Raw genomic sequence first — 17,135 nt, 5'->3', positions numbered from 1 at the left:
ATTCCTGAGATGGACATTAGGAGTGGACTGGCGGACGCCAGGTTATCTACTAAGAGAAGAACTGAAAAGATGGAAAATGAGAATGAGAACCGGGAAGAGGGATTACGAAAGAAAGCTATGGCAAGGGCGGGGGGGAGAACTGGCGAAGAGCTGCTGGGTCCAAGTAATTGGAAATGAAACAAGGAGGGGCGAGGGTAGCAAATGGGAAGAAGAAAGGAAGAAGTTCTTCGAAGAGAGGGGACTGAAATTAGAGAAACTGGAGGAGAAAAGAAGTAGTGGAGAGATGGGCTACGAAGAGCTTGAAGAAAGAGACAAGCAGATGCAAGAGGAAGAGAGGTGGGAAAAGATAACGGAATCGAGGTATAACAGGTGGTATAAGGTCATTATAGAGCCAGGAATACCGAGCTATCTGGAAAAAGGATGGAAGGAGGAAAGATGGAGAAGAGTAGCCAAATTTAGATTGGGAAACGAGGTAAATGAGGCAAAATACTGGGGAAAAGAAGAGGATAGGAAATGTAGATTATGTGGCTGGGAAGAAGAAACATGGGAGCACATATGGGAAAGGTGTGCTGTCGGAGGAGAAGAAAGAAAAGAAGGATGGCAAGAGAGAGTGAGAGAGCTGCTGGGAGGAAGTGGGGAAGGAGAAGAATGGATGAAACAGTTAGAGAAACACAGGGCGGGAACTGGGGAAGGAGAAGAGACGCGGAGTGAGAAACAGCGAGAAGTATAACGACTAATGATGCTAAGAAAGAAGGACAGAAAAGGAACAACAGATGACGTAGGAAATAAAAGAAAAGAAGAAAGAGACGGACAGTGAAGGAAGGAAGATCGGTAAGGAAGTTCACGATAAGAGCAAGCAAGGGAAGAGGAAGAAAGGGAAAGGAGAAGAGGGGAGCATACTAAGCAGTAGAAATATAAGAAGCGGAAAAGGCAAGGTTGGCACCACTGGAAAACCAAGTGGTGTAAGAAAAGATGTAGTGGCACCACAAGAAAAGATAGGTTGGCAAGACGGGAAAAGTGCGTGGTACGAAAGGAAGCACGTGCTGAGTATAAAGCAAGGGTAAAGAGCAATCAAGGACCTTGGCGAAGTTGTGCAAAGGGGAAAGGAAGAAAAAGATTAAAAAAGGAAAGAAAAGAGAAAAATTAAAAGTAAAACAAGATTAATAAGGAGGGAAGGGGAGTTACTGAAGAGAAGAAAGGATAACGATATGGAGAGCCAAGAGGAAGTGCTGAGGGAGCTGAGAGGAATTAGAGAAGAAGTAAGGAGACTAAGAGAAGAAATAAAAGATTGGAGGTTGGAAAGAGGAACAAAGAGAGAATGGAAGGAAAAGCAGGAGAGCGCAGAAGAAATAGAGAAGAGGAGAAGAGGACCGGGGGAAGAAGAATGCAAGAGAGAAGAAGAAGAAGATGAAGCAGAAGGAGGAGGGTGGGAAAACCAGAATGAGGGGAACGAAAGTGCAGTAAAAAGAGAGAGGGAAGAAGTTAGCAAAGAGGAGGAGATAGAAGTGCAAGAAATAGAGAAGGAAAGAAATAGTGGCGGAAAGGAAGAAGAAGAGAAGAATGGAAGAGAAACAATAGAAGAAGCGAAGGAGAAATGGAGAAGAAGATCAGAGGGAGATGTTGACGAGCTGGAAGGAGAAAAAGAGTGGAGGAGAAGAATGGAAACAGAAGGAACAATGAGAAGAGAAGAAGAGTGGGAAAAGATATGGGAGGAAAGAATAGAAGAAATAAGAAAGGAAAGGAGAAAAAGAAGCTTGATTTGGAAGGGGGTAGAGGGAAAGAACTTAGAAGAAAGATTGAAATATATCAAAAAGATACTAGAAAAAGAACTGGGACAAGAGGTAGTAATAAAAAGAGCAACAGAAAGGGTGGGAGAAGGGGGGAGAAATATAGTATTGACAGAACTGGAAGATGAAGACCGCAAAAAGGAAATGGTATGGACAAAAAATGGGATTTGGGACAGATGGAGGGTTGCGGTTGACGAGGATCTTTCAAAAGAAGAGAGAAGGATGAAGTGGAGGATAAAAGAAAAGGCGAGAGAAGAAAGAAGAAAGGGGAACTGGGTGGAATTTAATAATAGAAGAATATGGATAGAAGGAGAAGAATGGAAATGGAACGAGAGGGCAGAAAAATGGGAAGCCAGCAGACAGATGGACAGGAAATAAAGAAGAAGGACCGAAGATAAGAGAAGAGGACCGAGGGAAGCAGGAAAGAAGAGGAAAAGGGAAAGGAGAAGGAACAGAAGAGCAAAGAAGTATGGGAGGGGGAAAGGAGCGCAGGGGGTAAGGGACAGGGTCGTTAGGGAGTGCAATAGAATTAAAGTGCCAGTAGAGATTGATTAGACAGGGGAAGCGTGTTTATATAAGACTGAAGTAGTACAAAACACAGGCTGTGGCAAGTTAATTGCGGTTGTAGTATTATAGCTATCTTATCTTAGTGTGATCTAGTGGATCAAAAGTGTGAGAAAGATGGAGCGCTAAATATATTCAGAGGAGTGAATAAGGAGTAAAAGAATATGGGTAAGAAAGCAGTATGGGATAGGCGGGGGTAGGTAAGGGAGGAGTCTGATTGTTATTTTTTTTGGTATTACATATAAGCTTAATTCAAGCGAATCTATGGTTTATCATTTATCGTTTATCATTTTACTGCATTATTAATTTACTTTTATTTTACTTTTATGTTACTCATTGTTATTCTATTATCATACTACATTCTTACGCATAGGTTTATTTGTTTAGATATAGATTTTTGGTAGAGCTTAGGCTAGCGGATGTAAGTTATGTTTCATAATTTCTTTATATTTCTTTATATTTTATATTTTTATATTTTATATTCGATATAGGCACTTTAGAATTTTGTTTTTGCGCACATTGTTATACGGATAAATTTAAGTTAAAGTGACTCAGGCGGATGGATGATCACTGGAATAAGGAAAAAAACTTAGGGTAGGAAAATATGAAAGGGACAAGGAAAGGGAGGAGGTTGGAAAAGGGAGTATGTATGTAGCAAGGGCGTGCAAAAGTTTGTAAAAGAGATTTGTAAGGTTGGGGAACGCTCCTGTTAAAAGCGCCACACAAGCCCGCAAGGGGAGTGTAAATAAACTATTACAATATAAATTTCCAAGTTTTTGAGCATATATTATAGGATTCTCTTCTGAATTTAATATCTTTGCATAATTATTCATAAACGTCACTTTTCTACCTTTTTCAGCTGCCTTCATAACTGAGAGGAGATTCGTCCTCAACTCTGGAACATACAGTGTATTCTCCAAATATATTTTCTGTAAATGCTTACCTCTTCTGACATTCAAACATACAGTTCCTGATCCATGGACTTTGATTATTTTATCGGTCGCTAGTTTAACATCTTGACCCGTCACTGGTCTCAAATCTACAAACAAAGATTTATTGTGGCACATGTGTGCAGAAGCACCACTATCCAAAACCCATCTGTCATCATTGCTCCTTCAAATGTGTGTACCCAAACTTAAAGCACTTTTTTGGGATACTGCACCACGCTGATCTACATTGGTCGTCAACAGTGTTTCTTCAGCATGCGCAACACTTTGCCTTTTACTAACCCGCACATTTTGTCTTCTATCAGTCTGAACAAAGCTTTGTCTTTTATCATTTTGCGGAAAATTTTGTCTTCTATCTGTATTTTTCTTCTAACAATCAGCAACCTTATGCCCAATTCTGTGGCAATAATTACATTTATATTTATTTCCATACTTCTGGTTGCTCGATCTAAAAGATTCACCTCTTGGTTGATCTTTCACTTCCTTGGTGTACAAAGCTCCTTGTTCTGTATTACATACTTTTACTTTCCTGGCCTGTGCTTCTTCTATTCTATTTCCTGGCGCTGGCCATGCATACGAAAATAAAAGAAGAACAATGGCGCCATAAATGAAAAACAAGAAAACGAGTGTTGTTAATAATATCCAACAAATTTCTATTTTCTAATGAAATAATTTCTGTTTCATTTATACAAATACCTAACAACTTATAATAAAACCTATTTACTTGTTAAATAGTATACTAAATACAATACATTTCAACCTTTCCGGAGGCGGTGCAAAATTAAAAACTTTTCTTTTACTAGGAAGATCCTAGTTCAGGCGTCGGCAACCTATCAAATCGTTATTAGCAGCATCGTATATTCAGGTATTTTTAATTTTGCGCCGCCTCTGAAAATCGTTGAAATGTATTTAGTATACTATTTAACGAGTAAATAGGTTTTATTAATTTGGGTATTTGTATAAATGAGATAGAAATTATTTCATACTTTTTAGTGCATTTTGAAGTCGGCTGTATTTTTTGTTAAAAGTTATTTTATACTACTTGCCACTCAAACTGAGACGTATCTACTGAAAATCGGTAAATTTGTAAGCGTTATATCTTGAAAACTAATTAAAATCGAATGTATACATTAAAGCTTAATGAATTCGTCTTGAGAAGCACTATCACATGAACTAAAAAAATATATATAGTTCCATTTGAAAAACGAAACTTGACCATCATATCTCTTAAACTAATAATGCAAAACATTTTTTACTTCGGCCAAAATATAGTTCCGATTTTGCCGTGCAATTCCCACATTAACAATTTTTTGTATTATTAATAGTTACGGAATAACTGAATTATAACACTTAAGTCGGGACACCCTGTATATCGATTATGACTGATTTTTGCAACTGTATGTACATAGTTGGATGTAGTTTTAGTATGTGAATGTGCTCGTGAATGTTGTGTGGTTTGACTTTTGCAGTTGATAGTATAACTGATATTTCTACTTTGTCCTGATGCTACAGGATATTATAGTGGTCTTTGATTTCCTCAGTCAATTGGATGTATTTTTCAATTTTGTCTCCTGTTTTCTTCTGTATCTTTGCTGAGTTATGTATGGATGTTTCGACCAGTTGTGTTATTTTCTTTTCTTTGTGTATGAATGTGATGTCTGGCTGTGTGTAGTGTTGTTTTGTTTGTTGTAATGTTTCTGTTCTAGTACATGTAGTTTATGTTCGTTATTTTCCAGTACATTTTGTGGTGTGTATTGTTAATGGACGATTTTCGCTATGTTGTCCGGTCTTCTGGTGTTTTATGTGTTTGCTGGTATTGGGCAGCATTCTATAATGTGGTCTATTGTTTCTGTGAGTTGTTTGCATATTCTACACTTGTCTGACGTTGGATTGGTGTCGTTGATGATGTGTTTACTGTACTACCAGGTGTTGATTACTTGATCTTGTATCGTTTTCATGACTCCTTCTGTTTCACTACATATGTTGCCTTTTTCTAGCCATCTGTTGGATACCTGTTGGTCAACTTGTGGCTGTGTTACATAGTACGGATGTTTGCTCCGTAATGTTTCTTTTAATCACCTTTGCTGTTGTGTAGTCTATAGGATTGTGTGTGTGGTTGCGGAATTGTAATGTTGTAGGGTGCTGGTTTCTGCTCGTTCTATAAAATATTTTTTCAAAATGTCTGTTTGTTTGTAATTTAGGATTTTGATGTCGATGAATCCTCTTCCCTCATCTTTTCTGTTTACTGTGAATCGTTCTATTACTGGATGTATGTGGTGTATTCTGTATTTGTGACATTGTGCTTATGTGGGTGTGTTGAGTTGTTACGTTCCGACAAGAAAAGTTTTAAAGTTACGAACGGGTTAGCAACCGCGAAATCAGTTCACTGACCAACCTTCTTAGAGTCACCAGCATCAACAAATTCCTTCTTCTTCTCGGAACGCTGCGCCGAAAATATGAGAAATATCAGTGCCAACGCAGCGATGTTTCAGTGGGTCAATATACCAGTGAACTCTTTCTCAACTCATGCAAAAGCAGCATTTTCAGCCATAAAAAACCGATCGCGTGCAATAGCGAACACAGTCGGCCATACAGTCGCGAGGTGCGCGGTCTCCATGCGAGGAACGTTAGGTATTTCGAAATACTTCGAGCAGGGTTTCGTGAATAACAGTGTCACGCGAAAAGATTCAGTTTTCCTCGTTAAATAAAGACTCAAGTTTGATTTCATTTACAAATAGAACTATTAGTATAAAGACATTTAATCATAGTTTCATTTATCAATCACATTGTTTCCATCAATCGTGCGTCGAGAGCAAGAGACAGAGAGAAGGCAGCGGTCCACCAAAACCTTTAATAACCGTTTCCGTGCAGCTAAGCTCTTGGTGAGTCCCAAGCAACTTTTCTATTCACTTTCCCACATTGAACGTTGCCAATTGAACGTTGTGGGATTCCCCCTTGCTTAGGCGTAGCGATAACCCGAAAGTTGCGGGCTCGCTTAGGTGATTAGTTTGGTTAAGCGTACATAGAAACTAAAATCTGGATACTCTATCATCGGTAGTTCAAGAAATTATAATATCATTCGGTCACTCATAATATAATCATATAATCTTGTATTCCCACCCCATAACACTGTACAACAAATTTTGACTTCATTTTAATTTCGTAACCACCACTATGAAATTCTTATAGATTTTTGCGAGCTGGATACGAATCTGAAATCCGTTTCTCTCTAGGTCGTAGAGGTTTTAAGAAAATGAATGTTTAAAAAAAATTTAATTTTCAACGTTGGAGATGTTTTGTGCTTTTACCATAGCAGCTATTCAGTTGTTTTTGACACGAGAAAAATCTGTGAACTTTCCCGAATAAAACGATATAAATTGTTATTACGTTGTAAACATTTAAATATGTTTAAATAATGATCAAAGTGAGGAAGACACTAAAAACGCACCAATTTTGGCTCATATTTTTCAATTTATTTCAAAAACTAAGGGACTAGGCGAAAATCTAATTATCGTACGTGATAGAGAAAACATTTCTGCTACAAAAAGCATCAAGCGAACTTACTACGAAATCACTTTCGTTTTCATTTTACAAGGGAAATAGTTCGGCAAAACATACGTCGCTGCCAGCGGTATTCAATATTGGCGCGCCGCGCCGCACAGTGGTACAAAACTGCTTTTGGCGATCAAAATTCTGTAACTTCGGTTCTATTGGAAATGTTTTAATGAAATTTTGGGAAGTTTTTGCCTACATCATGATACTTAAGTTGTATTAATATAAATCATATTGAGCTACAGGGTGTCAAGATATTCACGTATAAACTGTAGCGCGTTCAATATCCTTCACATGTTAGACATATTTTATGTTATTTAACAAAAATTTGACTTAAAACTGTTAATAACTGGAAGAGAAATGGATATAATAATTAAAAAATGACAAGACATGTGTTATCATAATATATTCATTTATATTTCTTATGATCTATACCAAATCATTCGTGAAAAACGTTTCGATAATTATGAAAATTTATTATGACATATTGCAAGGACGAAATAAAGTTTTGGATGCTGAATATACACGTTGCAATGATTAATAATAATAGTTAATAAGGCAGTTAACTGGATAATAATCGTACCTGTTACTGCTTTTCCATCTTCACGCGCAGCGGCCAAGATGGGTGTAATTTCATTCAATCGCCATTTTCTTGAAAAAGTGCAAAAAAGTGCACCCGATGTTTTCAGATTCTGATAGAGGAAGGTTCACTCTTTCCTGCAGTAATAATTAAACATGTGGCAAGTTGTGGCATTTTTTTAAAATCAAACTCAAAGTTGAGATTTTAGTTAAATGTAGATCTAATTTTCTTAAAAATTTGTACAAGTAAACTATACATCTTGACAAAGAATGCGGATGAATTGGAATTTTTAAGTTCACCGTCATAATAGATATTTTTACGTTGCAAATTGTACTTACATCTCGACTCTGCTGGCCTTCTATAGCGATGTCTACGTTTCATTTTGATATGAATTTGTGAAATATTATTCAATTAATTTACACTATGTTTTGTTAATCGCTTCATGAGTAGTGGAAAACGGCATGGCAAATAAAAGTACCGGCAATCGTAAAAGAGGTAAATATGACAGGCGTGGGGAATGCCAGTGGTTTGTTGAAATAGGAGTGGTTGTTCCTTTAAAATTGCTTCACGTTTAGAAGAGTATGGTAGCCCTGAGAAAAGCTGATGTTATTAATTCTAAAAAGATCTGATTTTGGTACCCTCAAGAAGGACTGGTTTTTTAATTTTAAAAAGTGCTGAAAAAAGTGTTTGAAAAGTTGTAATTATAAGGAAGCGACAGCTGATACTAATAGTGCATTCCAAATACTTTTGAAGTAGAAGAAATGTGAAAGTAAATAAAAATTAATTTTTTATACATCTATGCAATTCTATACTAACTTATATAATGGTCACAATAATGAAAACTCTCAAAGAAATGTATGAAACACAAATGCCGTCGACACCACGAACATTTCAGCACAACGCACATTATTTTTCGAACATTACAACGCACCACGTTGATTCTTCAAATTGTAGTTCCAAATGCACCCATCATAAATTAATTCATTTAACTGCAGCATTAAAACATTTCCTAGTTAATATTCCTTTTGTTGGCTAGCTAATTTACATTTGCGTTTTATATTCTGAAGTAAAGACTCTGCTTTTATACTGTCACTCATCATTCATTACTTTCGAGGATAGGATTAAATATACAGCCGGGTATAAAAGTAATCGTACAGCAAGATTCCTCACGCCTGTCGTATTTACCTCTTTTACGATTGCCGGTACTTTTATTTGTCATGCCGTTTTCCACTACTCATGAAGCGATTAACAAAGCATAGTGTAAATTAATTGAATGATATTACACAAATTTATATCAAAATAAAACGTAGACATCGCTATAGAGGACCAGCAGAGTCGAGGTGTGAGTACAATTTGCAACGTAATAATAACTACTATGACGGTGAACGTAAAAATTCCAATTTATCCGCATTCTTTGTCAAGATGTATAGTTTACTTGTACAAATTTTTATGAAAATAGATCAACATTTTACCAAAAAAAATGACAAAAATAGATTAGTTTTCAATATATTTTTTAAACAAATAAATTTATCAAAAAGATGGCTACATAGAAGAATTTGCTGTTCAAAAACACACAAATTCCATTTTGAATTTTTCGCCTACACCTAATAGTTCCTGACAAATTCAAGAAAATATGTTTTGCAACCCCAAATTTGGGGGCTATTTTCATCCCTTCAGCATGGACGATGGCCGATAAGAAAAAATACGTGTCAAATATTTTTTTGAGTTCTATATAATACTCAAAGGGCATCAAAATCGGCGTGTGTCGACTGGGTAATGTCCCTCGTTAGATACAAAACAAATTCCATGAATCGAATTCTTGCATGTAACAGTGAAAGGCCATATTCATAGTTTTCTTGCACATCTTTCTCACTCATGGTATCAAAATCTTTAGGGTTCTTTTGGTAGATAATACAGGTGGAACTGGATATCGTGTCAGTTAAATATTGCGCAACTTTTCCATCTAGCATTGTCAAATGCAGTTTATGAAACACTGACACTTCTCTTCCGTGAACTACGCATTTCGTAGGCGATAGTGAATTAATTTCATTTCTCATACATTGAACTTCTGTCTTAATCAATTCCTTCGTTTCTTTCAGATATTGAAATTTAATGGGTCTGCAAAAGTGTGCGGATGAGAGCCAAGGATTTTTCCACAACAGACTATCAGTATCGGTACATTGCAATCGAAGGGGTACCATAGATACCATAAACATATTACTGTCCGTCATGATTGAATTGACATTATCACTTAACTTTTGCTTATATTCGCTTTGACCTGATGTACCAGCACATCCCCATTTGCTCGTTAAAAGTAGGTTGGTGTCATTTAAGGCTTCAATTTCACTTTCAGTTTTTAATTGCATAATTCCGTTGATTGTAGAACCGAGTAACTTTTGAAGCAGTACTTTAGCAGAAACGCTAGTAACTTTGTCAATTTCGGGCAAGCATTTGCTTCTGGCTTGAATAATTTTGTTGTAACTGGGTAACGCGTCGTGATTCCTCTTCTTCAACTCGTTTCGAAGCACAGTATACTTATCTTTGGAAAGTCCTAGGTCCAAAAACAAAGATAAAGCTTCTTCTCCGCTGTAAATTTTCGTGGTGCGTTTTTTGCAGTCCGAATGGTGTTCTTCATTTCATTAAGAAGATCGGAACCAACTTTGTCGACAGCTTCAAGAATGGATGGCTTTTCGTATTGTCGTTCTGATTTGTATCGTTGACACAGCCCTTGGTTAATCAAATCAGTAGACATATTTTGATTATGTTCTCTTAATTTCCGTCTTCTGGTCACCTCTGAACAATCCTCCAAACGTTTCACTGTTCTACCTGTATTGGACGTGGATAGAACTTGATACATCGCTGTGGCACATGCTTCTTCAGTTTTTAAAATCATACGGATACTAAGCCGCAACTGATTCCGCTCTTCGAATCTTGCTACCATCCTATAAGCACTTTTCCACCTTTCTTTGAAGAGTCTGAAATAATGTCGGATCGGTGTCCTGTCAACAATTTCCACATTGTACGTCCTTGCAATATGCCATAACAAATTTTCATAATTGTCAAAACTGTTTTCTTGAATGATTTGGTATAGATCATAAGAAATATAAATGAATATATTATGATAACATATGTCTTGTCATTTCTTAATTATTATATCCATTTCTCTTACAGTTATTAACAGTTTTAAGTCAATATGTCTAACAAGTGAAGGATATTGAACGCGCTACAGTTTATACATGAATATCTTGACACCCTGTAGTTCAATATGATTTATATTGATACAATTGAAGTATCATAATGTAGACAAATCTTCCCAAAATTTCATTAAAATATTTCCAATAGAACCGAAGTTACAGAATTTTTATCGCCAAAAGCCGTTTTGTCCCACTATGCGGCATACAGGATAGGCGTTCAATGAACTTAGTACACATACACAGAGTGTCCCAGAACTGGGGTAGGAGCCGAAGAGGGATGATTGCTGAGGTCATTCTAAATAACTTTTTCCTTTGCCAAAATGTTGTTTAAGGCTTCGTTTTCGAGTTATTAACGAAAAACACTGGCCAATCAGAGCGCGCCCTTAGTGTGGGCCGAACCACAAAAGTGTTGGATATGCTCTGCGTTCAAGCCGTGGTCGTGATCAAGTGCATCGGCACCACGTCGGTATGATAGAATTCGTTGGGCAAAAATTGTAGCGAATAATGAATGAAAAAAAGAAAAGAATAATAGTACATCGAATTATTGGTTGCTCATGAATAACGAATAAAGTAATGAATCGTTGTTCATGTAGAATGAATAAATCGAATTGATTCAACACTTTTATTAATTGTACGATAGGAATTTATAAAAAAATACTTTGTAATCATTTTTGAAACAAATATCGAAAAACGAATACACGATTTGGAAATAAAAAAAGTTTCCACGTATTAAAAAAAGGATTGAAATGGAATAACTAATAAACGTGTTAAATTCGAAAATATTCAAAATTAATGTAAATAAAACTTACCCATTCTAACTGAACATTCGAGGAAGGAACACGTTACGAAGAACAGCTGATCTCCAGACGAGATCATTGAACTCATTCAACCGCACGATCATTATCACTTTTCACAGAATTTCACTACATGGTCCGAAAGGCTCCAATACTTTCAGGTAAATAAACATTTGTATTCACTGTCACGTTGTTATTGCACTGGGCACAAATGAAAAACATGTAATATTCCGCGCTCTTCGTAATGTTTTCACAACGTTATTGGTCTTCCTTTCCAACTTCAAATGAGACTGTTAGGTTGAGCGTCTGCAAGGTTTTTTTTGCTCTTTACCCTTTTCTACGTTCGGCTGTATTCAAAGTGTCGACACGAGCCTCTCTCGCTTACTCTCGGTTACCGACGAACCATGACCTATTTCCGATTGTAGAAAAAGACAAAGAGCGAAACAGACTTCACTGACGCTGAAGCTAGTAGTCCGATTTGAAGTTGGAAAGGAAGACTAGTATCGGCGTGAAAACGTTACGAAGTAGTGCGGAATACAGGATTGCCTCGAAATAAGCAACTCGCTCGAGACCGAACAGTTGCTTATTACGAAGCAGGTATACTATTCGGCTTGACTTTGTTCTCGAAACGGGACGATAGAGAACACGAGAAACGAGTGAGAGATCCGAGGTAGCGGCAAATCATAAAGTGATCGGCCGGGCAGCAATGTTATTCTTTGAACAAGGATAGTGTTAGCGAGTTCATCTGGTCTGAGCAAGCAGAATAAAGAGACACGCAAGTAACGACACACACAGAGTTTATTTCACACAAGTAGAAAATATATACAACAGCGATAGCAAACAGTTTGCAAAGTACACATAAGTATTTACAGAAATTACGAGAACACACTGTGCGGACAAGAACATACAAATTATTATATTAAATGAAGAACGAAACGCGGGCTAAAAGACTTCAACGTCGCGTGATCGAGAAAATCACACTTGTAATGGCGTCTAGCGTGCCGGTTCCGTGGTAGAGAGGGGACCGCGTGAACTAAAGGGACCCGTGAGGTGCTGCCGCTGTCGGTAGCGACGTATCGGCGAAGTATTTTCGCTGCCAACTTTGTTCCTCTGCGTGGACTTGGGGAATTTCGTCAACAGATAGAATATAGCATGCCCTCTCATTCTCGCAGTATATCGCTTATTTCGAGGCAAATATACTAGACAGAGAAAGCATTATATATATTCCATACTTCTTCTACTAACCGATGTCACTGCTCAGTCGAACATGAAATTTATTACTTTCACGGACCTCTCACTCATTTCTCGGACCTCTCACTTTGCAGGCGACTTCAAACAAAGAAGAGGGAATAGCGAATTGCTTATTTCGAAGCAGAGACCACTTGCTTATTTCGAGGCAATACTGTATTACGTTTTTCATTTGTGCGTAGTGCAATAGCAACGCGACAATGAATACAAATGTTTAATTAGTTGAAAGAATCGGTCCCTTTTGGACTACGTAGTGAAATTCTGTGAAAAGTGATAGTGACGGTGTGGTTGAGTGAGTTCAATGATCCCGTTTGTAGATCAGCTGTTCTTTGTAACGTGTTCCCTCCTCGAATGTTCAGGATCGGCACAATGATTCAATGAAAAACCATTTTCATTGCAGCTGGATCATTTACAGACGAACTGGTAAGTTTCATTTATATTCAATCCTCTTTTTATTATATGCAAAATTTTCATTTCCAAAACGTGTATTCGTTTTTCTCATTTTTTTCAAAAGTGTTTTCAATCTTTTTAAACTCTTATCGTATAACAAATAAAAGTGTTAGATCAATCCGATTTATTCATTTTACATGAATAACGATTCATTACTTTATTCGTTATTCATGAGCAACCAATAATTCGATACTATTATTCTTTTCTTTTTTTCATTCATTATTCGATACAATTTTTGCCCAACAAATTCTATCATACCGACGTGGTGCCGATGCACTTGATCACGACCACGGCTTGAACGCAGAGCATACCCAACACTCTTGTGGTTCGGCCCACGCTAAGGGCGCGCTCTGATTGGCCAGTGTTTTTCGTTAATGACTCGAAAACGAAGCCTTAAACAACATTTTGGCAAAGGAAAACGTTGTTTAGAATGACCTCAGCAATCATCCCTCTTCGGCTCCTACCCCAGTTCTGGGACATCCTGTATAGGTATCCAAATCTATATGTATATTCTGACGTTGTTGTCACATACCCTTCGCTGACTTCAGGTGTTGGATGGCGCTTGTTCGTTCTCGTGTCTCACACTTATCGTTCACTCACACTAGGTATTGCTCTTTGCTGACTGTCGCGATTCGGTTTAGCACTAGATCCTGTATTTCGGTTTAGTACTTTTTTATAAAGAATGTCTAGCTGCATTGTTTGATGCATAAAAAAGTACCCCATTCCATATAAAAAAACAAAGTTGACCTTCATATATCCTTGACGCGTCTACGTACGAAAAAGCTAATAACACCAGAACATGCCCCACTCGATACCATTTATGAAACATTTTTCACTACGTGCCACAATACCGAGGAAATCAAGATGTCAAAATCGGCTGAGACACCCTGTATACTAGTAGCAACAGCGGCGAATTCTGTCGCAGCGAAACAGTCAAACGTAGTTGAATATAAATGATCTCGTGAGCACCGAGTGGTTGGTGTTGATGTCGTGTTCAGCGTTATTTAAGTGCTTATAATTTTGAAAATTTTTTTAATTTAAAAACAGCTCATTTATACATGCATTTTCAAAAGTCCAAAAATTCGAAAAATGGAAAAAAAAAATGAATCGATCTTTTTACATTTTTGAACTTGAATCTGTTATTACATGAACAAATATATTAATAATATTTTATGTTAATTATCTGTAGGTTACAAACACATCAGTGGAGTGAAAATACTATCAAAACTGTGGTCAGATCATCCTGGCAAGTGCATGATGGCTACGTCGAAAGAACTATGCAAATAATAGTTACCCCTAAAGTTCGTGCTGAGGTTAGAGCTCACTTCAATTGCCCGGAATTAGAAGGTGCAGAGTTGGAGGATCAGGGGGAAGATGGTACAGCATTAACGCATTGGGAAAAACGAGTATTTGAGGTAAGCCTCCAGTTGACAGTTTCTGCTTTTGCGTCAAAATGAGAGACGGACTGTAATCTAGATGTTGCAGGATTGAATCTAACTTACTCCAATGTAATTCTATTTAATTCGGGTAATTCTTATAACTTGCAAGGAAAAGTCTCGAGCAGTTAGACTCCGATTTTGATGAAACTGTGCAGATTTTAAAAATAGCCAAAAATACGTACATACGTATTCTATGATACATACGTATTTTTTTAGCTGCGGTAATTCACTCTTAAGCGGTGAAATCACCCTCTAAAGGTTGAGCTTGTTACGTTGCGAGCGAGAGGCGGCGTGCAACGTACAAAATTAAGATTATTTTTAGATCTTATTTTCTATATTGAATTTATTTGGTTTATTATTTAATTGCGCGGTTGAGAAAGGTATTAGCGCTGCCACCAGTCCTGATCATATATGACGACCGCTTTTGCGATCGTCCTCTATGTTCAGAACAATTTAAAAAGACAGTAAATTTTCGATACTGGATTTACTACTGAGTTCGTTGATACTCTAGTCCCGTATGGGCCCTTCGTATGAATTTATGCAAAGTTGGTAGGCGTGAAATGTGATGAGGAATGTGTTTGATGTTTGAATTAAATCGAAACTGAATATGTGCAACAAAGAATATAATTTCAGGAAAATAAGTAATATATCAAAACATAACAATCGGTAAGGAAAGTGTTTGTTTGACAAAAGGTACGAGCTGTAAAAAATATAAGTGAAAGATGAATTATATATATATGTTTTTAAATAATCAAAGGTGAAGATCGCTTATCGGAAAAGACTAGTTTAAATCAGTTTTCATATACGCGATCAGATTCGAACGACGACGAGGTCTTTAAGCAACCGAATTTTATAATGTAATTTATTCGCAACTGATTATTCTGAAACTGAGGGAAACGAACCCAGGGAATATTTCCAGGACCAGACGGTCTCGTAGGCCGTCCCTTGTTTGATTAATTAGAAATTGCATCAAATTAAATGGAACGAAAAAAAAAATAATGAAAACAATTATCAATACCTTAACGACTTGTTGAACGGAACGATCTAGAGGAAATACCTTCAAGACTGACGGTCACGTAGATCGCCCGTTTTGCCTCACAATTAGACAGATTCATCGTATTAATAGAATAAAATAGACAACTCACCGAACTTGATGTTATAACGATATATGATAATATAATTTATTGCTTTGTAATTGCTGATGTTGTTTGGAATTTGAAAAGGCGAAGAATAGATGAGAAGAAATGTCACACCCGCACTACGCGTTCACGATAGGCCTTTTTTTATGGTATTTGCGGATTAAAACGAGACGATACAATGCGAATACGAAACGAAATTACAACCCGACGCGAGAAAAGAAAATAATTAATTACGAACCGTTTAAAATCAAAAGAGAAAAATAGTCAATTTGAAAGTGTGAAATTTAACGTATTCATATGAGTCCTTGCCGCAAAACACGAATTAAACATAATCTCGACACTCTGCCTTGCTACGCGAAGGAACTTTGTCGAGCAGATCAATTACGCGAATTTGTCGACAACTACATCTCTACGCGAACACGGGCTCCCCGTCACGTACCTTACGATTTTTCGACGAAGAGTGATTTGCCTCAGTCAAGCGATCGATGTCTCAGGGTTCGACCCGTAATCGGTACCCCAAGGGGGAACATCATTTAGCAAATCATGATACGCGTCGAAGGAGAAGGCCCACCCGTATTGGTTTGTCGAGGCGCGCGTTTCCCGAATTCTCATCCCTTCTTGACCTTTCTTTCCAGCCTTGTCTAATGTTGTCTATTCCTTTCTATCTTCTCTAGCGCTACAACGATTTTCGTGCGCCGCAATTTCTGGAATATTCGATGACTATTCTATGAATATTCGATGAATATTCTAGTTTGATTTTATTTAATGTTTTAAACTACGAGGCTATTACGACTTATTAGTCTAGAATATTCAATATATTTATTGGTATCGATGGAACGCTTTCATTAACGGTGTTCATCTCGCGTTAATTAGGTTGTTGCTAATCATTAAATAATATTCATTATTTGCGTTTTACGGATTTACGTGATAGAGAATACGGCGGTCTATAATTTATCGTTAGTTAATTATTGATTGGCAATGTCGCATGTATTTCAACGCGAGTCTACGCGTAATTAGTTGTTAACCTATTCTAGAACATTCTTTGTTCAAACGCTCGGCAGATTTCCGTTGCCTGGTAATTGTTATAATACGTGTTTATTGCCCTAGTCAACCCTTGTTCCGAACGTTCTTGAACGTTGGTCGTCGTTTTCAAATTCTCAGTGGTTGTCACGCATACCTCTTACTTCGCTCGATCATTCTTTCTTTCATGCATTTCAATCAAGTCGCTTTTATGGTTTTATAACGTTGCATTATATTCTCGCGTGAAAGGATCGACTGACGCACCTATTACAGGTAGGAGAGGTATCCTGCTAGTCGAGGTAAAACAAAAATCGTATCTTTTCAGTACTACACGGTTAGCATGGGAATGTTTACGATACATCTCCCTTAACGGTCTCAAATTTCGAAGTCTTTATAACTACGCAGTTTCGACGACGCAATC

The 17,135-nt window shown here is 37.2% G+C and overlaps 1 protein-coding gene across 3 annotated transcripts in view; it reads left to right on the top strand.

The window, feature by feature from the left end:
- Invadolysin (leishmanolysin-like peptidase, invadolysin) overlaps positions 1-17,135 on the top strand; it is a 1,079,802-nt gene that overhangs the window by 883,661 nt on the left and 179,006 nt on the right. For all 3 annotated transcript variants that reach the window (XM_076690814.1, XM_076690812.1, XM_076690813.1), the window contains exon 9: positions 14,306-14,531. In XM_076690814.1, coding sequence (XP_076546929.1) covers positions 14,306-14,531 — 226 coding nt within the window. The remainder of the gene's footprint in view (positions 1-14,305; positions 14,532-17,135) is intronic.

This window comes from Osmia lignaria, chromosome 11 (assembly GCF_051020975.1).
Source record: "Osmia lignaria lignaria isolate PbOS001 chromosome 11, iyOsmLign1, whole genome shotgun sequence".
NCBI lineage: Eukaryota > Metazoa > Arthropoda > Insecta > Hymenoptera > Megachilidae > Osmia > Osmia lignaria.
This window is presented reverse-complemented; position numbering and strand designations above follow the sequence as displayed.